Below are 25,771 nucleotides of genomic sequence, written 5' to 3'. Positions count from 1 at the left end.
TAAAAGACATAGATACTTATTATTTGCGATGACTTTCTACGTTAAATTGTTTTTTATAGCTCTAAATTTACAAAGTGAACAACTTCTCATAAAACTTTTCAAAAGTAAAAGTGAAAACAAATAATTTTAAATATGGAACTTGTTGTTGTGCAACTGTCTATTGAGGCCTTTTGACTTACTTACTTACATAAGGTGGCGCTACTGTCCGGGGCGGACCTGGGCCTCAACCAACATGCGTCTCCAGCCAGCTCGGTCCGTAGCTAGCTGTCTCCAGTTTTGCACGCCAAATTGGTTGAGTTAATCTCCCACCTGGGTGTGCCACCTGAGTCGCAGTCTTCCTCTACTGCGCCGTCCCTCGGGATTGGATTCGAAGACCTTCTGGGCTGGAGCGTCCATGTCCATCCGCTCTACATGACCTAGCCATCTCAGCCGTTGGACTTTAATCCTGCTAACTAGGTCAGTGTCGCTGTACAGCCGTACAATTCGTCGTTATATCTTCTCCTCCATTCTCCATCTATGTGTACGGGACCAAAAATCACCGGAAGAATTTTTCTCTCGAAGCATCCTAAGACGCTCTCATCTTTCTTTGACAGCGTCCAGGCCTCAGCGCCATAAATGAGAACCGGGATGATGAGTGTCTTATAGATGGTGATTTTAGATCCTCGAGAGAGGACTTTACTTCTCAGTTGATTTCTTAGTCCAAAGAAGCAGCGATTTGCAAGAGTTATTCTTCGTTTGATTTCAGCGCTGATGTCGTTGTCTGCATTAATAGCGGTGCCTAGGTAGACAAAGTCCTTAACTCAAAAGTATAGCTGTCCATGGTGACGTTTTGTCCAAGACGTCGTCGTTCAGTGTCCTTTTTTGATGACAGCATATACTTGGTCTTTTTTTTGCAGTACCCGTGGTATGATGGTTAGTGCGTTGGACTGTCATGCAAGGGGTCTTGGGTTCAATCCCTGCCTGTGCCATCTTAATTTAAAAAATAATTTTCGCGGGTACTGCCTCTTGCGAGGAATTGACAAATCCTTCAAGAGTAATTCTTGTCATGAAAAAGTGCTTTCTCAAATTAGCCGTTCGGATTCGGCCTTAAATTGTAGGTCCCTTCCATTCCTGACAACAGTACTCGCACACAGGAATGGTTGAGAGTTGTAAGTCACAAGGCCCTGGTTCACAACGGACTGTTGCGCCACCCCATTTGATTTGATTTTGATATACTTGGTCTTGCCCTCATTGACCACTAATCCCATCTTCTTCGCTTCCGTCGCAATGCTCAAAAACGCTCCACTGACATCACGCTTTGATCTTCCAATTATGTCAATATCATCTGCGTATCCGAGTAATTGGATGGATCTTTGGAAGATTGTGCATCTAGTGTTGACGGTTGAGTTTTGCACAATTCTTTCCAGAACGATGTTGAAGAAGTCGCATGACAGTGCATCGCCTTGTCTAAAACCTATTTTGACATCAAATGTATCGGTAAGATCTTTTCCGACCTTGATAGAGCAGCGTGCATTCTCCATCGTCATTCTGCACAAACGGATAAGTTTGACAGGGATGCCAAAAGTAGACATTGCTCGGTAGAGCTCTTTCCTATAGATGCTGTCATACGCGGCTTTGAAATCGATAAAGAGATGGTGGGTATCGATTTGAAGTTCCTGGGTTTTTTCCAAGATCTGCCGTAGTGTGAATATTTGGTCGATAGTGGACTTTCGTGGTCTGAAGCCACAATGATAAGGACCAATCAGGTTGTTGACGAATGACTTCAGACGATCACATAATACGGCAGAGAGGATCTTATACGCAATGTTGAGGAGACTGATGCCTCCGTAGTTGGAGCAATTTAGAGGATCCTTTCTTATGCATCGGGCACACTATGCTGAGATTCTACTCATCGGGCACGCTTTCTTCCGACCATATTTTGCAGATGAGTTGGTGCATGCTCCGTACCAAGTCAATGCCTGCTGCTTTCAATTTTTCGGCAGCTATGCCGTCAGCTTCAGCAGCTTTGTTTGACTTAAGTTTAGATATAGCTATCTTCACTTCGTCAAGGTCGGGTAGGCGGAATTGTTGATCTGCGTCGCCGAGGTTGAGTGGTTCTATCTCCTTACAGCGGAATTCGGTTTGTCATCGCCGTTATATAATTTGCAGAAGTGATCTTTCCATATTCTCAGCATCGACTGGGTTCTCCTACGATATTCCCCTGATCGTCTTTACAGGCTTCGGTTCGTGGCTGGTATCCTTGGGAGGTTTTTTTACCTATTGACTTACAACTTTTAATTATTCCTGCGTGCGAGTAATGTTGTAAGAGATAAAGGGGACCAACATTTTTACAACATTATTAATTTTTCTTGGGGGATTTCTTAATTCCTTGCAAGAGGCAATACCCGAGCAAAAAAACTTTAGATGGCACAGACAGGGATTGAACCCTAGACCTAACTCACCTGAGCAAAGCTGAATCAATTTGTTTTTTATTTTGAATTGCATTTAATTTTGTAACCTTTGTTAATTATTCTTGAACTTATTCGATATTTTTATTGTTGGCCTCTGTTGTACCATTTAAGGTTTCATAATGCTGCCTTAAAAATCTTATTTACATAAATTATAAATATCCTAATATTTGGCTACTTTAAATTTCTAAAGCGAATTCTGAAACTTAAATAAAAATTATTAAAACTTTTGAACTCTTTTAACTTAGCTAAAGTTCTAATTAAATCCATTTAATTTGTCTAAATTTCAAAAATTTCAAGTTTGTTGATTTGAAATAAACTTGCTTAAAGTTTCCTACATCTTGCTCTACTCTCCCTGTGTATACAAATCTTCACATCAAGGCACGATTAATATCCGGATGCTGACTGAGCCTTATACTCGTATACCTAAGGTATAGTAAATATTTGGATGTCTGTCCATAACATGCCATCATCATATTGTTGCCCCAATGCTATTTGACGTTTTTGTCAAAGTCCATGAATCCCAAAGCCCTTTTTTGTTGTTGTTGTTGTCATCTAAGTATTTGTGCAGGGACGAAAGTAAAGTAGGAGTAGGTATACCGTCGTTCGGTCGTATAGGGACTCGAAAACTTCCATTGCACATTTCAACTTTGTTGAGAGACGTGAGGGCGGGCAACAGCAGTATGCATCAGTAGGTATGAGGTATTGCGAGTTGGTAAAGCTTGATCCCCAATGTGTAGGTATGTGTGGTTTTTATATATGCACAGAACTAACATCCACAGGATTTATCCTTAATTAAAAGTGTGTCTCATACTATTTCCCTTTTGATTGTACAAGGATCCGTTAAAGTAGGTAGGGAAGTGTATGTATACCTATGGAATGCAGTATTCCCTAGACTGATGACGATACGATGATGACGATGACAGACAGGACAATTTATAGAAACAGACCGAGCGAGGGAAGGAGCTAAAGGAATGTCATTTCCGGAGTTTCCTCCTTTTCAGAGTGGTATTATGTTGAAGGTGGTGGACTTAACTATACATATGTGGTTTAACTTGGCTCGAAATTCATAAATAAATTACAAAAAAAGACTGTTTACGTAACTGCGGATGACAGCTTGTAGCCATATTTACCTTCCAACCCCCCATCTATACATACATAGATTCTCAGAAAATCAATAACAACTTGTATCTCTATTAATATCCTGGGAAATCTCTATTCATAGATATTCTCGTATACTGACGATGCACAAAGCACACATCATCCACTTACCTTGTCCAGTTCGAGATCGCCAGGAATAAGAGTACCATCCTTGGAACAGAAACAATATGGCAATTCACATTGAGCTGGATCACACCTCTGGGCCAAGTCTACAGGGGCATCTGTTTTGGGTGCAACAGCTATGTCAATAAAAAGAAAAAAAGGAAGGCATATTTCAATAAAACAATTTGTTGAGTTACAAAAAAATTTCATAAAAGCATCATACACAAACACAAACACAGACTACAACAAAGGCACACAAATACATACATAAATACTTGAATGAAAATTCTAAGTAAAATCTGTCAAGCATTTTTGGATGAAATTTGATGAAATTTTGAATTTTATGTCACATGAATATCCTGGTCCTGAGTCCTGCTGATGATGGTGGTGCAAAAAGGATTCATGCAGAGAGAGATTCTTTGAAAATAAAACGTTTGTGTTTTGAAAACTTCCTGCAAATACCTACTTCTGTGTATCTTTTTCTATCTGAAGTTAGAAGGAGTTTTTTGTAGAATGATGGAAGGACGGGAAGTGGGAGGATTTTGGTAAAGGAGTGAAGTGGGTGCGAGCAAATCTAAACCTCTTCTTAAGCAGATTGAAAAATAATAGACGCTGAGGGAATATACGTTTATAAATTTGTATGCGTGAACACGTATATGTGTGTGTGTGTATATTTTATCTGAGTTTGTTTGAATTTCAAGATGAGCAGAGGGCGCTGCGAGTAACAGCAGGGGGTAGCTGTGAGCATTTTGAGTCGTTTTGTCTAAATTGATTGTCGGAAGCGATAAATGTTTAAACATCCATTTTCTGTCAAGTTGTTACTCAATATTTATCTCTCTCTCCTTACTTTTCTATCTTCTTTTTATTTTTTCCCATTTTTTTGTTTTTATCTCCTTTGATTTGTTTTCTTCGCTTCTTTTTGTTTGTATTTGTGTTGAATTTCCATACGAGCATAACTGATGTGCAAATGCTGGTGGTTTTATGTCTTTCTTTCTTTTTATTATGATGATGTGAAATAAAAATAAAAACATACAAAATTAAAGGATATACAGAAAACAGATAGAGAGTTGATGTTGATGTTGTTTTATTTTGTTTTTGATTTTGAATTTTTTTTTTTGGAAGGGTGTGATGTCTTGCAGAGAGAGTTATAGGATGTGTCATATCTTTTGAAATCATCTTCAAATTCAAAATGCAAAAAAGGATAACAACCTACATATAACTACTTAGTCCCAATCCAGTTTTGTGTTTACATTTTTTATTGGATTTGTTGCGAAGAAATGTTTTGAATTTGTTATTTTTCTTGTTTTTTTTTTTTTTTTCTATCAATAAATTTTTAGGAAGTATTTAATAAAAATTAGATGTGTCTTTTTGTGTGTTCTTATTGACAGAAGAAATGGTTTTTGAATTGCTATTTTTGACACTTTTATGAGTTTGAATTTATTTATTTACACAGCTTTTGAGAGACATCATACAGAATTTGAGATAATGTGTCTTGTCTAGGTGTTGGAATGAGAAGTAGTTTTTCTTTTTCCTTACTTAAAAGATATAAACATAAACAATCACATTGAATTATTTAAACAAATGGTAAGATGGTTGTTTTAGTTCCTTCAAAATTAATTAAAATTCAATTTTTAACAAGATCATGTTATTTACATTAAAAATATTAAAGTTGGTTAAAGGGTTATCAAGTTATTTATAAACTATCTTTGAAGTTTTGAATTTTAAAATTTTGTTCGTATTTGTTTTCTCTTCTGATTCATGATGTTCTGAAAAGCAAAGTACTTAGTGTCATACTGAATTTCTAAAAACTATGATTGTAATTTTTTCTTTCAGATGTGAAATGCTGTCGTGTAAGGTAATTTTGGAACTACACAGCTTTTGAGAACAAAAACAAACTAATACATTTTTCTAATTAGGAATATGTCTTCTCTGTGTTTTTCACGGTTTAGTTATTCTGAGTTATGAAATTAAAAATTCACACACTCTTATTTTTACTTCAATCTTTTTGTATACAAAGATTGTCATTTGATGTCAACATGTCAATGTATACATTCTGAGAACACTTCCAGATTGTTAAAAACCTGATGGAATTTTCTAATTTATATTTTCAAATTAAATTTTAGCACACAAAAAAAATTAAACTTGGGGCTATGAAGGTATATATTTACTATAGGAACTATAAATGGTTTAAATGGGTATGTATACATGTTATATATACATATATAATACATATCTATTGTTATATCAATATGTGAAACCAGATGTTATAGGTATACGAACAACCCACCAAGTTGAGTGATTGTGATTAAAAAGCTTTATTTTTCAGTTGAAAATATTTATAAAAAGACCATTCTAAGGGTCTTTTGCACTAAATTTCAATCTCATACTCATTCTCAGTCCCATTTTATATTTTTATCTGATGATGGGTAGCATGGTAACATAGTTTGCATGGTTTTGCAAGGATGATTGCATGCAATGTTGTAATATAGTCGATCTAGCTTATTTTGTTGAAAAGGTTAAAAAAGCACAGGCACAAGGACCTATACATCACGCTACTCATTGGTTGCAAAATTAATTTCTTTTTGAGAGTGGAGAAGCATCCAGAGTTCAACTTTAAAGCCTAAAATAATAACGTTTTAAAGGAGGAACAGTGGGACCCAAAAATAAATATAATACAGAACAGATAATTATTATGGTAAAAAATAAGTTTCCAAATTTTTTAATAGATTTTCAGAGGAAAATTGTTATTTAAAAAATAAACTTCAAACACATCGACGAGTTTTTAGTTTTGAGGTAAAAAATTAGAATAAAAAACTTAATTGATAAGAGAATTCAGTGTTACTTGATTAAATTTGGTGAATGTAAGTCTACTTTGAAAAACTGAGGCTAACGCATTTTTAAAATACTGAAAATAAATAATGCTTTTTGTGTAAGTTCACAATACATTTGCCACTACGGCTTTCTTGAAGCTTAAAAATGAACTTAAAATTTGTGTGATTAAAAGTGATTTTGCAGATTTTCAATTTATAATTTGTTATAATCTTTTGGTTTACCAAAACAACAACAAAAATTAAATAAAATTATTTAAAAAAGTGCACTCTACGCCTAAGTGAACAAAAAAAAAATCTATTTACATTTTTTGAGTCTTAAAGATTTTTGCAGATTTCTTGCAAATACAAAAATTAAGTATGCACAAATTTAAAAAAAAGTTAGTAAAAATAGAGTTTTTAATTAAAAAAGCTCATATGCTTGTAGTTGGTTATCATTATCATTCTGTGGAAAAAATTGATCTATCAGATTAAATGGACGTTAATGTAGCTTATCTCAAAATGTTTACATTCTCCAATATATAAATTCGTTAGTAGAGGGACACCGCATATGGTGTTCTCCTCCCCTCCCCTCTGGAACCTAGTGGTAATTGAAATCCTATAACTAGTCTGGATGCGGAGGGTTTAAGAGTGATAGCCTATGTGGACGACATTGCTATAGCATTTTCAGGAAAGTATCTTAACATCCTAAAAGAACTCTTACAAAATGCCTTGGGCAGACTAATACTTTAGGCTGATCGGTGTGGACTGGGTGTTAACCCACACAAAACCGAACTGGTCTTATTTTCGAGGAGATACAAAATTCCATTTGTCAACCCTCCCTATATTAAAATAATCCAATTAAAATTCTCAGACAAAGCTAAATACCTGGGTCTTGTCTTTGACAAAAAACTAAATTGGAAACGCAACGTACAGTAAACAATCAAAAAAGCTACTGTAGCTCTCTTTTGTTGCAAAAAAGCTATTGGTAATAAATGGAGTTTACAACCCAGAATCACGCATTGGCTATACACATCAGTTATCAGACCGATTTTAACGTACGGTGTGGCTGTATGGTGGACTGCTTTAGAGAAAGGTATAAACAGGGATAGGTTAAATAAAGTCCAACGTTCAGCCTGCCTATGTATAAGAGTATCGCTTCGCACAACCACGTCTGCGGCACTAGACAACTTTCTCTAACTTACACCTCTTGACATATTTAGCAAACTAATAGCAGCAAGCTCTGCTATTCGCTCCAATGCTTCGTCGCAGTGGACTAACAACAACATTGGCCACTCCGTAATTCTAAGGTACTTTGAATCAATTCCAAAGTACACAGACTACACCATCCCCCAACTACAATTCGACAAAAAATTCCAGATTTCTATACCTACCAGATCGTTATGGGAGTATAGGACATTCTTGGAGGATGAGTCAATCCATTTTTACACAGATGGGTCAAAAACAAAAGAAGAAGTTGGTGGAGGTGTGTACTCTGAACGACTGAAATAAAGTTTCTCATTCCGCCTTCCCAATCATTGAAGCGTGTTCCAGGCGGAACTTTTGGCGATAAAAGAAGTATTGTCTTGGCTCAAAGAAAACGTGATATCAACATCTGATATCCGTATTTTCTCTGATAGCCAGGACGCTATCAAATCTCTGGACTCTGTCTCTACAAACTCTATAATAGTCCATAACTGTCGATCATCTCTAATGGAGATGGTGCAACAGTTTCATATTCACCTTTGCTGGGTGCTGGACCATAGAGACATTCCAGGTTACTGTAAGGCAGATGAACTCGCCAGGAACGGTACAGTACAGCCGATCCTACCACGTTTGGCAAGTACTGGCATACCAATCGCTACTTGTAAACTGTTGCTAATGCAATATGCTGTGAGGAGGGTGGAACAACATCACCATGGTCAAGTTACAAACAAAATCTGGCCAACAATGGATTTAAAACGTTCAAGGTGCTTGCTCTCTCTAAGCAGATCGCATATAAGCTCGATAATAGGTGTCATAACCGGACACTGTCTAATAGGAAAGCACGCCACGAGACTATGCGTATTCTCAAATGACTTTTGCAGAAGCTGTATGGACGAGGAAGAGGAAGCAACGGTTCTTCATCTTCTCTGCACATGCCCTGCTCTAGCTCGAAAACTCAAGAATTACCTAGAAGAATTCTTTTTTAACGATCTAAGCGATCTAAATCATGTCGTCATAATCAGCCTCTAACCTTTCGTAAGGGACTCAAGCTGGTTCCATTGAGCTTAGGAGGAAGCCTCAAGATTCATGTGGTATCACAATGGGCCATTAAACTGGCCTAAGTGTGCCCGTTTCCATCTTGGACAGCCACTATAACCTAACCTAACCTAACCAATATATAAAAGAAATCCTTCATGTTCTTTTATGAAAACTTCAAAATTCTATTAAATAAAATGCATATTTTTAATCTTGGACTCAAAAATTTCACATACTAAAAGTCTAAGTATCTAAGTCCTTAAACCATTGTTTTTTATAAATTGAAACAGGCTTTCCTTTAGAAGTAAACAAAGCACGGATTTATTAACTGAAGCTTTTCCCTGGAAGTTTAAAGCCACCACTGTTTTTTAAATTGAATTACATATTTGATGAGTAAGATTTAAAACCCTGTTACTTGAAAGGAGATAACTTTGTTCCTATATTCCCTTCTATAGTCACAAAAGTGCATTTCGGGTCCAAACAGGCTTTTTAGCTTTAGATTTTATAAAATATTATATAATAAAATGTATCCATTGCATGCTTGACATTTTTATAAAGATATATAAGGGCACGTACAGCTTTAGCAGTGTACCTCTCCATCAACCCTTTTGTGAAGAGAGACACACTGCCCTATAGCTCTGTTACTTGCAAAATTTCGATAAGATACTTACTAGTTGGCAGTGGTCCGCAAGTTGCTTCATCCTTGAAATTACAAAATTTGTTTATATCATCAAAGTATAATCCTGACGGGCATCGGTTCATGTATGGAAAACCATCTACACACTGTACAAAGAAAAAAAAAGGATACCATATAAAATAAATATATAAACTAGAAGTACATAAATAAATGGATTAAGTTTATACAGCAAAAAATAGTTTGAGGTATAAAAGAAATTAATTTATTTTAGAGAATAAATTAAATTGCCATAGGAAAATAAAACTGATACGAGACAAGAAAATGAATTTGTGGTATTATGTGCATATAATTTCTTCATAAAAGACTTATTTGTTTGGGTTAAGTTTAAGAAGCAAATAATTAATAATTTTTGTTTTCCTAATAACTGGACTTAAATAAAATAGGATAATTGTTTTATTAATGTAGTATGTATTTACAAACCTGATAGAATCTACGGCATGAAGCAGGATCCGCGAAGTTTCCGTTTCCAGTTTGTTGTGGGCAGGTAAATTCGTCCTTTTCTTTTGCTTGTGCTGAAAGATAAAAACATTTTAAAAAATATTAATTAAATAATTTTTAAGAGGATTTATTGTATGAGTTTTGTATATTTCACATTTTAAAAATTAATTAGAACCTTTAAAACATGCATGTTTTTGTTTAAGAAAAATATGAATGGAAACTAAAATAATCATAAAAACGTCCCACGACAAACTACTACTCTAGTTATTTTTTAAAAATTCTACGAAATATATCAAAAGTTGTAAATTCAAATGAATGTTCATAAAGTTTCATCGACACGTTTGAGTTAATTGACGATATGAGTGATAATATAATATGATTACCGATTGTTTAAAGTTTCTAAAAAAATAATAAGCAATATGTTTTCGATTAAGTTATTATGCTATAAAAGCATAAAGTAGGTGGATTTAATTAATTTAAACTAGATTAAAACAATTATACCTTTTAACAAAAAATACCCTTAATTCAGTAATGATTAAAAGTTATTTTTTACTCAATCACTCAATAGATATTAATTGACAAAAAAAAAAAAAAAAAAAATATACTGTAACTATAGATTACTGAAAAACCACAAATAAACATAAAAGTCATTGAGGCAAGTCAATGAATCAAAATGTTTAATGAACTGTTATTCAAAATTATGTTTGTATTTTTTTAAAGTTTTGTATAATTTACATGAATGGTAAACTCATATGGGTATCTGGTTTTGTATTATGAAACAGAAAATGAGGTTTTGATTTTCCATTGGGTTATGGTTTTGAGTTGTTGTAAATTTTCTGTATAGAGGTGATGATATTTAAAAATACACACACACAATTAAATGATTTTAAGGAGCAAATCGAAGGATATGGCGCCCAAAAGCCAGAAATGTTTGTCAGTCTGATACAATTATTCACGTTCGGAAGTGTTGTTTTCATTTTTTCAGTCGCATTCCACATTCGTGTAGTGCGACCAAGAAGAGAATCTCTATACTTTACAATACGTCCAAAATCAGACCTAAGCGTAAACTGATGACAATTCTTAAAACAAAGGGTATTACGGTTGAATTGTTTGAGAGAAGGAATGAAATTGGCTAGAGCATTGGTTTTAAAGTGATGAAAGGCATGGAGCCTTGCAGCAGCAGTGATCGAGAGGAACATTATAGTTCGACAACGGTCAAATATCATTTTTAGAGCTTTCTTTTCAATTCTATAAAAGAGACTCAATACCTGTCAACATTTTGAAATTAAATAAAGTCTATTTAAATTTACATCGACTAAGAATACCAAAGAACTTAAAACCGTTTATATGGACTTTAGTTATGTGCAGTCTCCTTCTGTAGTACCCGTAGCATGATGGTTAGTGCGTTGGACTGCATGTCAAAACTTCGGTCAATAAGTCTTCTTCTGTGCATCAGCAAAGTTTACGAAAAGATCTGCTGCGAACAACAACATAATTCCGGATAAACAGTTCGGATTCAAGGCGGGTCATGATACAATTCATGCTGCGTCTAAACTCGTTTCTGATATCCAATGGAATAAATAAAAAAAAATGCACAGTTGCAGTTTTGGTTGATTTGGAAAAGGCCTTTGACACCGGGTCTTTACCTAAAACTGAGCAAGCTTGGCATTAGCAAGCTATTGTTGTATATACTTTATGATATGCTTAACGGTAGAAGGTTTGTTGTCAAAAGGGGCAATGTAACTTTTACCACAACATTCTTGATTAAAAATGGTCTTCAACAGGGAGAGGAGAATTCGCCGATTCTCTTCAGCATTTACACCAGCGATCTGATAGGTAGTCTTACAAAGGCAATTGCGTACGCCGACGATCTTATGGCGTACAGAACGGCCCGGAAGGTTGAGGTTATTAGACTTCTCTTGCAGCGTGATTTCGACAAGATTCAGCGATATTGCGACGACTGGAAACTGAAAATAAATGTCCAGAAGTCAGAGACAATTCTGTTCCGGACTCCGTTGGCTAGGGCCACGAGCCAAGAATTGGGGCAAGATGGTCATCGTTGATCTTCACGGGCAGCCATTAGCGACCAAAAGTGTAGTGAATTACATTGGTATCTGGTAAGATCAGTATTTATATTTCGACAGACATATAAATGCTGCTCTGACCAGGGCCAGAGGAGCTTTTGCTCTGACGAAACGGCTGTTTTTTAGCAGTCGGCTTGACCCCAGAGTGAAGGTAATTTGCTACATGACCCTCATACGGCCAATGATCCTTTATGGTTGTACTGTATGGTTCAACGTTGCTCCTTCCCAGATGGAGAAGTTTCGAGCGGCAGTGTTATCGACGCTGTACCGGCTTATATCGAACAGCCGAGTCTTCTTATGTGCATTACTATTCCAACGAGGTCCTATACAACTGGGCTCGAATCAACAGAATTGATAATTTCGTGATAAAACTCGTTCGAGGTCACATTGCAAGAGCTAAAGCTTCGACCAACAATTTAATTTTCGGGGCGTTCTATCCGAACGACGAGTAGATATTTTGAAAGTGCACGCTTGAGCGGCTTCATTCCACCAGAGGCATTCCTCTTTTTAGACAAATGCGGTCTGATACAGGATAGATTGACAGTTCCGCTAATCTACCACGTCAGGTGACGAACCGTGGATAGGCGACTCCCATACAATCGGAACGTCATGACACAAGGCGGAGCAGAGCTCCTTCGGTTCAATAGGGCTGTGTCCGAACGGGACCGAACTGATAGGGTGAAGCAGGAGAACCAGTTTTGGTGGCTTCAATCGGCACTTGATAGTGGGTATTCGGGATGGGGTTTTAAGCCTTGGCTGGATTACATACTTGTTTTATAGTATTAGGGCTTAATTTTTAGTAGAAAAAACATGGTGGCACAAAAAAAATATACACACAAACAAAAATAAAAAAATAACATGCAATAAAAAAAAGACAACAAAATCTGAAAAACGTTAGAAAGTTATTGCTGCTGTGGTTGTTCTAGTTTTAAGTAGTTTATAGGTAGAATAGGTTAGGTAGTGCCTCCCATCGATATGGATAGTGGCTTTGGAGGAAGTTTATACTTTAGCGACAGCGGACAATATTGTGTTTTCAAAGGATTCAATTGTATAGGGTTTTTGATTCCCCATTAAATTGAAGATCCATATCCGAAAAACAAGTTCTTCAATCATCATATCTAAATAATAAGAAATTGTACCAGAGACAAAACGGTGCCCTGGGGCAGACCAACGTTTATTTTGAAAGTATCAGATTCGAAATTAAGTTTCTAAACCAATGAAGAAGAAACATGATGCATGCATTTTCAAAAAGAGAGCTTAATGCTGAACTTTATAAATTTTAAAATATTAAGTGTAAAATTCTTACTTTCTCCAAAACGATGCAAAGATGAGATCACCAATAAACTAAAGAAGCCAAACTGCAGGTCATAATTAAGTTTTCATTCTTCAAAATATTTCTTAATCTGAAAATTGATCAACGTATCCATGACCATGACACTTGGAGAAAAGTGCAATTGGACAATAGTTAATGAAAAATGGAGATTAGTTTGTTTTAGGGATCTATTGGTCAAATTCAGTTTTTCATCTATTCAGAAAAAAGAAAAGTAGAGTAGGAAAGAAAAGCTTACAAATTTTGCAAGCATTGTTAAACATCTTATCAGAACAATAGAAGCGATATTATCCGAGCCAGCGGACTAGTGACATCTTTTAAAACTCTGTCAACTATACTTTACGAAAATTGATTATGTTTTCCAGTACACTAAGAGCCATGTCACTCATTGTCGAATTAACAGTTAATAGTGCTGCAAGCAAATTGGTTTTATCGATCGAACTTACAAAAGAAGTATCATTAAAAGCAAGAGTCAGAATTAATGATGACAAAGGGTTGAGTATGTTTTCCACAAATTACCAGGAATGTTGAATATCTTCTTGAGATATTTGTATTTTTTGCCGTAATTTCTTTTAATACAAAAATTTAATACGTCAAAAATGACCGTTACAGATCTTTTAAGATAGTTTAGGTTTATTCTGGTTTTCATCAGCAGGGTTAGTTTTATAACATGGGTAGCAGATTTACTTTACTCTAGCCCGCATCAAACCATGTCTTAAAATATTGTTTGAAAAATATTACAATATTTTGAGTATCAGTTCGAAGCAAAAACGAATATCATTATTTTCAACTCAAATAATAAATATGTCTCAAATCTTTTCAAGAGAATTATAATTTATTAGTAAAGTAAAATTATAATTACTCTCATACTCTCAAAGTTGGCTAGCAAAGAACTGCGATAAATACCATGAAATATTTTCAATTTTCTTTCCGTATTCTTATAAAATAAATTATTTGAATTAGTTTACGGCCCATGAAACAGCTAAGTGTAATTAATCCACCACTGAAACAAATCATCCAAAGAATTCTCAACAAAATCATACTACCAAAGCACCATCTATAAAATATAAACAGAATGTAGAATGCATGAAAAACCCTTTTTAATCATTTCACCCCAAAAAACTGAATAAATGCTCAAATAAAGTTCCTATTTTGATATAAATTTTATTGTTGTATAAACATAATATTTTGAAAAACAAAGAGAGAAACCGAAAAACTGGAAAGAGTGCGAGTACCGATAGAAAGAAGAACTTATTTACAAAACCAACAAAATAAACAAAGTATACAATTTTCTAACTTATTCATGCAATTCACCTATAACCTACTATTTCATAAATTTCATGTTCAAGTTAAGTAAAAAGTGAATAAAACAAAGTATAATTCAATATACCAACACAAAAAAAAGGAAGAAAACTTTCGAAAGGCCAACACAATATCTAACGACATCCACTCCACATCGACATCAACATGGAAAAGTAATAATTTTCAGAGTATGAAAATAAACAAGGTAATGACTAGAGCAGGTGTTTCCAGGTGTTTTTTTTTTGTATTATTGAATACACTTTTAAAGTTCTGGACGTTTTGAAAAAATGTAAAAAAAAATACTTATAGAAGATACTTTTCACTTGAAACCAGAAGAAGAAAGAACTGATTTGGATGAGTTTGTAATTTTTATTTTCAAACAAATAGTAAATAAAGTTATTTGTGGAAGAAGTTTTCAATTCAAATATTTTGCATATTGCTGCACCTATGTATATGTGTAGTATAGCGGATTCAAATCCTCAGGGGTTGAGAAGAATAAAACTTTTGTTATTATTTTGTTTACTGCTCAAAAAGATGCATTCTCATACAGATACAATGTAATGTAAGTATCTATGTATCTTAAAAACGGGAATAAGTTTGCTATATTTAACTATTAAAATTGTTGTTTATTAGATTGTCAGCATATACCGTCTGAAATATATATAAAAACGTAAAAACTATTTTTTTAAGACAATAAGAATTACATGCATGTAGAACGTCAAAATAGCGAGAAACTTAAGAACTCCAGTGATTCTGAAATAATTTTCCGATTTCCAATTTGTAGTGTCAATACAGAATCGTGGAATCTTATCTGCAAATTTTGGAAACTAAAGCTATTAATGCTTAAGATTTGGAAATTAAGATCATTTTAAAAGGCATTTAAAAATTAAAAATTAAAATTTTCTTCTACTATTCAGGAACGTTGTATAACGTGTTGAAAGTCATTAGAAGTGCAAATTTTTTGTTTTTTGTAAATCAATCAAATAAGATTTTTGATATCAAGGGAACTTGATGTGGAACTTAAAAATGGAATAAGATTAGATGATAGAATTGTGTGTCAATATTTCCATATAAATTTAAGTTATGAATCTCGTTGATATTTATAAGCTGTTATTAAAATACAAATATTTTGTGAAGAAACCATAATAATTCACATTAGTCACTCAAAAACGTTGTTGCCAAAAGTACCGGTTTTAACTGACTACTTGGCCAAGAACAAAATATGAATCGGAAATTCAGCTCTATTTCAAAAGCTTAGCACAAATTCTTCATATTTTGACCAATAGACGATCCAGTGAGGGATCATACGAGCCATAGAGCTTATACAGTTAAGTGGTATAAGTAAAATTTTTTAAGTAATTTAACGACATTCACCAAAAACTGGTTTGCTGTCAAAAACATTTAAAATTTTTGTAACTTTAGTAATGCTTTAAATTATTTGCATTACATTTATTTTCATATAAAGCGAAATTTTCAGCTTTTTAAGAAGAAACCTTGAATAGGAAATCGTCAATTTTATGTTAAGTTTTTTTTTTAAATTGCTGCGACACAAGAAAATTCGAATCAAACATCACATTACGATGGTAGAAAAGTCAAAAAAAGAGGGTCCCCCGTCTTCGTCCGTCCGTCTGTCCTGGCCCCTATGCCCATTAAGCTTTTTAACAGATAAGCTTTTTTTTTCATTTTTTTAATATCGAAAAAAACAGCAGTTCATTTACAAATTTGTTGGTTTAATTTTTTTTCAAAAATGACTTTTAGATTCTTTTAAAACTTTCTTTAATTTTTTTTTCTTAATTCGGTTTATTTCTACAAGAAATATATATTTTGGTATTGCTCCAGAAGAGTACCTTTCATAAAACCCTTAAGTTTTCTAAATAAGTAATTAACCGATTTCGATAATCTTCTCAGATCAATCTCTTATCGATATTCAAATTAATTATTGATTGATTAATGTTTAAAAAAATACAATTTTTTTTTACAAAACTTGATATCTCGGAGAGGGCTGCACATTCCAAACGAAATTTAAATGTAAAATGTATATTTCCAAACACTAAATAACTGCATACCAAAAAAATTTCAAGGACACGACTCGAAAATTGTATATATAAAAACTAATTTAAAAAACCGAGCGGGTTTAATGATTTTCGAAATAAAATTTAGTTAATTAGCATTTTTATTAACTTCCCATAGAAAGTTATTGTAATGAGTCTGATTTATCAAATTGAAAATTTTGACATTTCAAGGTCCCTAGAGTTCAAATAAAAGATTTTTAGATAGATGTCTGTGCGTGCGTGTGTACGAACAATCGCGACGTTTTTTCGTCGTCCATAGCTCAAGAACCATAAGAGATATTGATTTTAAATAAATTTTGTTATACAGATAATAAGGCAAAAAGATGCAGAAAGGGTTCTCAAGAAAACTGCGTGGGTGGTTTTTTACCATAGCAGTTTGAAAAAAAGGTGAAGATGTTGTTTAACCCTAAATATCTTACGACCCAAAAACGCTAGAGACTTGAATTAAATTGCATATAATATAATGTAACGTGATATCAAAGAAATATATTTTTCGCAAAAAATCCTATTAACGGTTTTTTTTTATAAATCAAAATAAACTGAAAAAAAAAATTGTCACCTCCAAAATTTACGACTTAAATTTCATCTTCAAAACAATTTTGTGCAACAAAGAATGTTTTTGACATCTGATAAAATTTTGAGAAAAATCGAATTGATAGTTTTTTTTTATAAAAAATAAAAATCTAAAGAAAACATTACTCCAAGTTGGTAAAAATTGAATATCGATTCAAATATCTTTTCAGGAACTTGAAATTTAAGCTTCAAATTTATTTTATCTTATAAGAAATATTGTTTTCAACATTTCGAAAAATGTTGAAAAAAATCGAATTAACAGTTTCTTTATAAAAAATAAAAACCTAAAAAAAAAAATAAACAAAAGTTGGTAAAAATTGATTTTCGACTCAAATATCGTTTCAAAACTTTGAGATATTGGCTTCAAGCTAATTTTATCTTACAGGAAATATTGTTTTCAACATTCGATAAAATTTAGAAAAAAACTGAATTGACAGTTTTTGTACAAAAAATTAAAAACCGAAAATAAATTAACAAAAGTTGGTAAAAATTGATTTTCGACTCAAAAATTTTAAATATTGGCTTCACACTAATTTTATCTTATAAAAAATATTGTTTTCAACATTCTGTAAAATTTTGAAAAAATCGAATTGTCAGTTTTTTTACATAAAATAAAACTCTAAAAACAAACAATACTAAAATTTGGTAAAAAATTACTTTCGACTCAAAAAGCTTTTCAAAAATTAAAAAAATTGTCTTCAAACTTATTTTATTTCACAGAAAATATTGTTTTCGATATTAAGTAATTTTTAAATAAAAATTCAACAATCCGTTTTTTCATAAAAAATAAAATCTACAAAAAATAGTACGCAAATTCGGTAAAAATTGATACGAGTACATATGGACAAACATATAAGCAAGACAAATCGATAGACGTTATGGGAAGTTATCAGTGTGGGTCGCATCCCAGCCTCTTTTTAAGAAATAAAATAGCATTTAAATTTTTGAGAAAAACTTATTTTGCTGGTACATTTTGAAATCTTAAAATATATTGGAAATATAAATTCGAGCGACCAGTTGGGCATTACATAAATTTCAAAATTGATTTTTTATTAAATAAAACTTTTAAGATCGTACAAAATTAAAGAAATCAACTTTTCAAAATGAATTTGCTTTAGATGTTCCTGAACAGAGATTTCAACACGAATTTTAAAGATACAAAAACAGCAAAAGTGACACTCTTGTTAAAGTAATGGCTTATTGAAAAACATTACAAACGTGTCATGTCTATTGATATAAAAGCTTTGAATGTTTTGAAAACTGAAGTGTAAAGAGACTGCCACACACAAATTTCTTCCCAGCTTATTTGTTTACCATAATTTTATTTTTATTTGGTTACTGAAAAATTGTTATGACACCTTACCCTCAAAAGTATTCGGTAATAGGGAAAAGAGGCTTTTGACCAAATCACATTTTTATCATTTATATTTCCTTTATATAGAATTTTCACATATTGTATCAAAAAGTTTCTACTAGCTATTTTTAATTTGTATGTTAATATTGATAAAATTGTTTCAAGTTTCTCACAAACCAAATAATTGGAATTAATAATTCCACAGCCTTATTTCATATCTTTTCAACAAAACTACGACTTTAACAAAAAAACATCTTTCTTGAAATATTGCCAAATGAATCAGATGTGACCTAGTTTTCAGCAATTTGCACAACTACTAACCAAACCATCTTCAACTACCTAACGAGCATTAAAAAAAAATTCTTCAGGTGTATAATAGGCGGGGAGTCCTCACTCGCCTCCAACACACCCAATTTCAAGACTCTGTATGGTGAAAACGTTGGGTATGTGAATACTCCTTTAACATCTAATATATCATTTTTATGCGTACAAGCACAAGAACTAATGTTTTATATCCTTAAAATCCTCATGTGAATGTGGTGACGACTGACGAGGGGAGGGGGGGGGGGGTAGCAGTGTGTTCTTGGCTATGCATATATTCCAATGTTGATTTTAAAAAATGCAGAGGAAAACTCGCCCCATTCAAGACCAAAAGAAAAATATTCTATATCTAGAAATTGGTCAACTCGTGCTCTAGGTCTAAAGTCCAGATGCTGGTGAAGCGAAAATAAATGCAGAACCATATGCATCCTGGACAATTCTTTCATTTTAGTCGTCTCATAGTCGTTCCTATCCTAACCTAGCTTATACCTGTATCTATGCATTTGGCAAGAGGGCAACTAAAAAGAAGTCCTCTTTCATGTGTGTCGTCCGCACTTCAGCAGAGGTGGGAATAATTTTCTTTTTTTTTATTTTCCTTTTTGTCACTACACCGCACACCGGTACCTGACACCTGTTTAAAATTTTCTTTTTCATTTTTATCTCTGGACTTTCGGAATTTAAATTGTTTTCATATACATATCTTTTATACAGTATCTTTCTGTCTTCTACTTAATTGTCGCCTATAGTGTTGCAGATGTGGGAATAGATTTTTTTTTGTCTTTTGAAAATGTCATTCGAAAGAGTAAAAGTGGACAAACTATGTATTAAGAGGGAGAAAACAAATCTCTTGACACACACACTTAAGTGTCATTGGGAATGACAGTCAACCGTTAAGAGAAAGACTCGTGCGAGTTTGTTTGTAGAGACATAGGTACAAAGTTTGTGGAACCGGTGTAGACTTTGAAAAGGGTGTTTCAGAAATTTGACTTGGTAAACAGACATTTTTTAAATTGAACCTAAAATTGATTTAAAAAAATCGCACTGTTCTATTAACAAGAAGTTGAACACAAAATTGTGTTAAGAAGGGTTTTATAGAGAAAAGCGAAATTCACTTATTAAAAGAATACAACAAAAATGTCTCAAAATTTACACCAGGATTAAATTTGTAAGTGATTTGTTTAAACATTCTATATAATAGTTTCATTTTGAATACATTTTTTATTTGAGAACTACGCCATTTTTAAAAATGAAACAATAAACGTCCCAGAAAAGTGTTGAAATTTGGTAAAAGTCAATACCTTTCTTTGTTCTCATAATACTTGAGTCGTTTTACTTTTATAAGATTTTTGTTGTTTTTCAAAGTTTTAGTGATTTATAAAAATAGTTGCCAATTGTATTTTTCGAAACAATAAATATAAGTTAGCAGCAATATTTTGAATATGAATTTTTTTTTGGCCCAAAATGTTAAGTTGAAAAACAAGTTTTATCACTTTTAACAGCATTTTTTGAAAGTTTTTATTTCTTGTAAAAAAAAACACCGATTGGATTTTTCTTAAAACATTATCTTACATAAATAATATAATTTTGTATAAAATGAAGCGTACCTTTGGATTCAAAAAAAAATGTATTAAATGTTAAAATCAGTATTTTCTATAAGTTAAAATTTTACCAACTTTTTGTAATGTTTTCATAACAAAAAAGAGGCTGGGATGCGACCCACACTGATAACTTCCCATCCTGTCTGTCGATTTGTGTTGCTTAAAAGTTTGTCTATATGTACTCAACGGAATGTTGAATTTTTGTATAAAAATTACTGAATATCGAAAACACTATTTTCTGTGAAATAAAATTAGTTTGAAGCCAATATTTTAAATTTAAAAAAAAAGATATTTGAGTCGAAAATCAATTTGGGTTTTTAATTTTTTGTAAAAAAACTGTCAATTCGATTTTTTTCAAAATTTTACTGAATGTTGACAACAATATTTTTTGAAAGAAAAAAGTAAATTAAAGCCAATATCTCAAAGTTTTGAAAAGATATTTGAGTCGAAAATCAATTTTCACCAACTTTTACTAATTTTTTTGTAGGTTTTTATTTTTTTTTTTTTAAAATGTCAATTTGATTTTTCTCAAAAATTGTTCCTAATGTTGAAAACAATATTTCTTATAAGAAAAAATTAATCAGAAGCTATTATCTAAAATTTTTGAAAAGATATTTGAGTCAAAAATCATTTTTTACCAAAAAACTCTCAATTTGATTTTGTTCAAAATTTTACTGAATGTTGACAAAAATATTTTTTGAAAGATAAAAGTAACTTAAAGCCAATATCAAAGTTTTGAAAGGATATTTGAGTCGAAACAAATTTTTACCAACTTTTATTTTTTTTTTAGGTTTTTATTTTTTTGAAAAAAAGCTGCCAATTCCATTTTTTTCAAAATTTTATCAAATGTTGAAAGCAATATTTTATATAATTTAAAATTAGTTTGAAGCCAATATTCAAAATTTCTGAAAAGATTTTTGAGTCGAAACTCAATTTTTACCAACTTTTGTTAAATATTTTTTAGGTTTTTAATTTTTTGTACAAAAACTGTCAATTCGGTTTTTCTAAAAATTTTATCAGATGTCAAAAACATTATTCTTCGTTGAAAAAAATTGTTTTGGAGATGAAATCATATTTAAGTCGTACAATTTTTAAAGTGACAAATTTTTTTTTCAGTTTTTTTTTTTTTGATTTATAAAAAAAAACCGTTAAATAGATTATTTTCAAAAAATATATTTCTTTGATATCACGTTACAATATATTGTATAAAATTTAATTCAAGTCTCTAGAGTTTTGGTTCGTAAGATATTTAGGGTTAACCAAAATGTTCACCTTTTTTTCAAACTGCTATGGTAAAAAAACCACCCACGCAATTTTCTTGAGAGCCCATTCTTCATCTTTCTGTCTTATTATCTGTATAACAAAATTTATTTGAAGTTGATATCTCTTCTGGTTCTTGAGCTATGGACGACGAAAAAAACGTCGGGAACGTACGGACGTACGTACACACGCACGCACAGGCATCTTTTTAAAAATCTTTTATTTCGACTCTAAGGACCTTGAAACGTCGAGAAATATCAAAATTTTCAATTTGACAAATCGGACCCATTACAATAACTTCCTATGGGAAGTTAATAAAGTTTTAAAATAACTGTTACGTTGATTTTTCTCAAAATTTCGGCAGATTTTAAAAACATTATTCGGGGGAACAAATATTTTTACATTTTTTTATATAAAAAAAAAAAACAGTTAAATGATTCCTTTTCAAAACTATAGCAATTCGGTATTACTTTGCATTATTTAAAAATCTTTGGTTTGAATTATAGGGACTTTAAAAGTGTGAGAAATGTCAACATTTTCAATGCGACATTCAGACCATTTACAATAACTTAATGCGGGAACTTAAAATTCCAAAATTCTTAAAATTGTTTAAATATTTTCAAATGAACTTTTGAAATAAATTAAATTACCTATCGTGAGGCATTTTTTAAATGGCCAGGTCTCCAATTTTCAGAATCTTACTGAACAAAAACACCTCACAAACAAAATATCGAAGACATTTTTTTAAGTCATGCAGTTGTAAGTTGAGAAAACACCCTGTATAAAAATCAGGCCAAAATCAAATAGAAGCTTAGCATCAACACGCGCATTTTTCTCCACATTCCGCATGTTATATAGACTTATGTCCAGATCATGGCACCTATTTTGGATTGAATTATTCAAAAGTACTTTTAGTTTGAACTTGTGTCTATACCAAAGTACATTATCTACTTGAATTTATGTTATGTTTTTCAAAGGTGGTATGTGTTTGATTGTTGATGCGATGATGCGATGATGTTAAATGGCCAAGTGGAACTTGAGATACTTTTCAACAATGCTATAAAGAATTAAATACAAGTAGATAGCTTCTATATCTATTTGAACTACAACTACAATTATTGTTTAAGGTATAGAGGCTGAGGCTATAGGTGCTTTAGGTTATAATATGTGTCAAGATATAAAACTTGTGGATACTTAACGTAGTTAATCAGCAATTTATTATTGGTTAGTGGTTTTAGTTGGTTTTTTTTGTTTGATTTGTTGATTTTATTGTTTGAAACGTTAGTGTGTCTTTTTGGCACACACACTTCAAAAAATATAAATTATAGAGCGTTTTTCCTTTAAATTTAATAAACACCAGATAAATTATTTAGAATGCTGGTTTGGACTGAAAATGTAAGAATCTTTAAGTTGATGCAAGATGATTTGCTAAATATCGTAAGTCAACATAAGTTAATGTGGGTAAAAGGGCCAACAACCTTAGACTTGAGAGTGTTTTTTTGCGAGAGTTTGTGAGAAATTGGAAAACTTGGTAATATTAAATTGACTGAGGATATTTTTTAAGGTCAAAACCGTGACATACAATAATATATCTTAAACATATGAAAAATCTAATGACCTTATAGTATATTTTTAAAAAATTATCGAAATGAAAATATAAAAATACGCAAAAAAAATATTAACAATATCTTTGTCAATAAACTGCTCAAAATAAATTTCGACTGATTTTACCTTCAAAGACTTTTCAACATTTCAAATTTTATGTGTACTCTTAAAACGTTACATGTCTAAGTGAAAGAGGATAAGAAAATTTATTTGGTGTTTTGACGATTTAGTGTTTGTCTAGTCAATATTTGTTTATAGAACCGAGTTATCAGTCTTTCCCTTCATTTTCTTTCAGTCTTTTTAAAAAGTCTAATGAGACCATAAAATGCATAAACAATTTCTTAAAGAAGCGCAATCATTCAAGCTTCATTCCCCAAAAATTGACTACCTTACCGACTTGTCTATATTAAACATAAATCATCATCAGTCGTAAAAATATTTTCTATTCTTTGATATGATTTTATGTTTCCATAAAATCTCTTGTTTCGTCTTCGACGTTTTCTTGGTGTTTTTTTTCTGGCAATATATGTAAAGATGGAGTTTTCCTATCTGTTCTATACCTTGATAAACATATAAGAAAGCTAAGGACAAAAAATCTCAAGGCTCATGAAACATTTATGAATCGATATTTATTCCTTTTTTTAGCATCTCTTAGATATAAGGAGGAGCATTGTATTGAAGAAGAAGGAACTAAGTGCAAGCTATATCAAGACGTTATAAATGGTAAATTCAACTCAAATGGCATTCAAAAAGAAAGGATGTCTTTCGCTTGAGAAGAAAATAAAAATAAAAACAAAAATACGAAGGAAACAAATCGCAGGACACGTTTTATGCGTTTTTAAGCCCAAATAATGTTGTTTGGGTTAAGAAAATTTATATGTATCTATATTCCTACGATCGAATGTTAAAAGGACACACAAATACAAATAAATAGTGTTCTGTGGGGAGGAGGGGAGGGTTTATGTTTGTAGGAGTTTGGATAAAATAGAATTGTGGTAATGGTTATAAGGAGTTTGGGATAAGGGGAATACATATAAAGAATGAAGACCGACCAACGTAATGGCTTATGTTTTATTATCAAAACATATTCAAAGATATAACAAAATGTTGAAACAAAAATTGTTGCCTTATTCTCGGTTTATAAAGACAATTTGTTATATATTTCACTTTAATGTGTTTTATTTATTTTCTCTTTTTTTTGTGGGCCCTTTTGAAGTGATGACAAAAAGGCTTTTGTAACTTGAAAAAAAATATCAAGAAACATATAGTCCACACAATTTAAAGGGTCGATATAAGCTTGGTCTTGAATTTATGTAAGAAATCTAAACTTGAGTTAAGATGAAAAGATTATAGCTCAAACCAAAGGACTGAGCTAAAGTGATCTATGATCAATAAAAAGTCTTCTTATTTCTACCTCGACAAGACTAAGACAATATATATAGTTTTAGGTGTTTGAATTTAACTAAATTGCCCTTAAGAAATAAGATTTATAGCTCTTTAGTGTTTTTTTTTATCGGCTCTATAAGAGTCGTGTCTTTAAAAAGGTATGACAGTTACATTTGGACTTAACGTCGCCAAAACAAACAATTAAGTTGATCTATTTTCATTGTTTTTCGTGAAGATTTATATTTATATTATTTATTTTTATATTTATATTTTTATTTTCATGTGTATTTATATTAATACTTATATTTATATTTACATATATTTTTAAATAAGGTTAAACATTTTTTATTTTTTTATTTGATTTTTGTTAAATGTTTTTGTTATAAAAAATTTGATTGTCATTAAAATGCAGCTACATAAGTTTTTAACCAGAGAAATGATAAAGTTTTTACAATCGGAAGCTCTGCCCCGCCCATTTTTAGCATAAATTTCATGAGTAATATAATATGCAGAATTTCATACACAAAATCCTATGCATATTGTTAGTTAATTGCTCCCTCAGGAGTACTACTAAATTTATCGGGATTTTTGACCACCTCAAAAAATATTAATATGCAATTTTGAATCTCGAATCTGAAGGATAATAGTCCATTAATTTAATATATGTTTTCAGAAAAATTGATTGATGTGGCTAAAGTAATTATATTAATTTTTAATTTTAATTTACTTTCTTACGGTTTTATGGCTTTGTTCTTATTTTTAATTATGTGCTTTAAAAAACCGAACCACTTAATCGAGATTTTTGTGCAATATTTTAAACAACTTTTCTTTTTGTAATTTTGTGTATTGTTATTCTTCAACACCATCATCACGACTGCCCCGAGACTGAATGATAATAAATTATTTCCACCCAAAAAAGTTAAAACAAAACCCACAGTAGCTGCCTAGACCAACCTACGTTTACCCACATTCACCTTCGCAGACAACTTAATC

The 25,771-nt window shown here is 32.0% G+C and overlaps 1 protein-coding gene across 2 annotated transcripts in view; it reads right to left on the bottom strand.

Annotated features, from left to right (window-relative positions):
• LOC129946097 (chitin deacetylase 1) overlaps positions 1-25,771 on the bottom strand; it is a 101,919-nt gene that overhangs the window by 64,940 nt on the left and 11,208 nt on the right. The window contains exons 2-4 of one of the 2 annotated variants that reach the window (XM_056056132.1): positions 9,876-9,967; positions 9,430-9,541; positions 3,720-3,853 (exon numbers count right to left, since the gene is read on the bottom strand). In XM_056056132.1, the coding sequence (XP_055912107.1) occupies positions 3,720-3,853; positions 9,430-9,541; positions 9,876-9,967 (338 nt within the window). The remainder of the gene's footprint in view (positions 1-3,719; positions 3,854-9,429; positions 9,542-9,875; positions 9,968-25,771) is intronic. The other variant, XM_056056133.1, reaches the window with a different exon arrangement.

Source organism: Eupeodes corollae, chromosome 2, assembly GCF_945859685.1.
Source record: "Eupeodes corollae chromosome 2, idEupCoro1.1, whole genome shotgun sequence".
Classification (NCBI taxonomy): Eukaryota; Metazoa; Arthropoda; class Insecta; order Diptera; family Syrphidae; genus Eupeodes; species Eupeodes corollae.
This window is presented reverse-complemented; position numbering and strand designations above follow the sequence as displayed.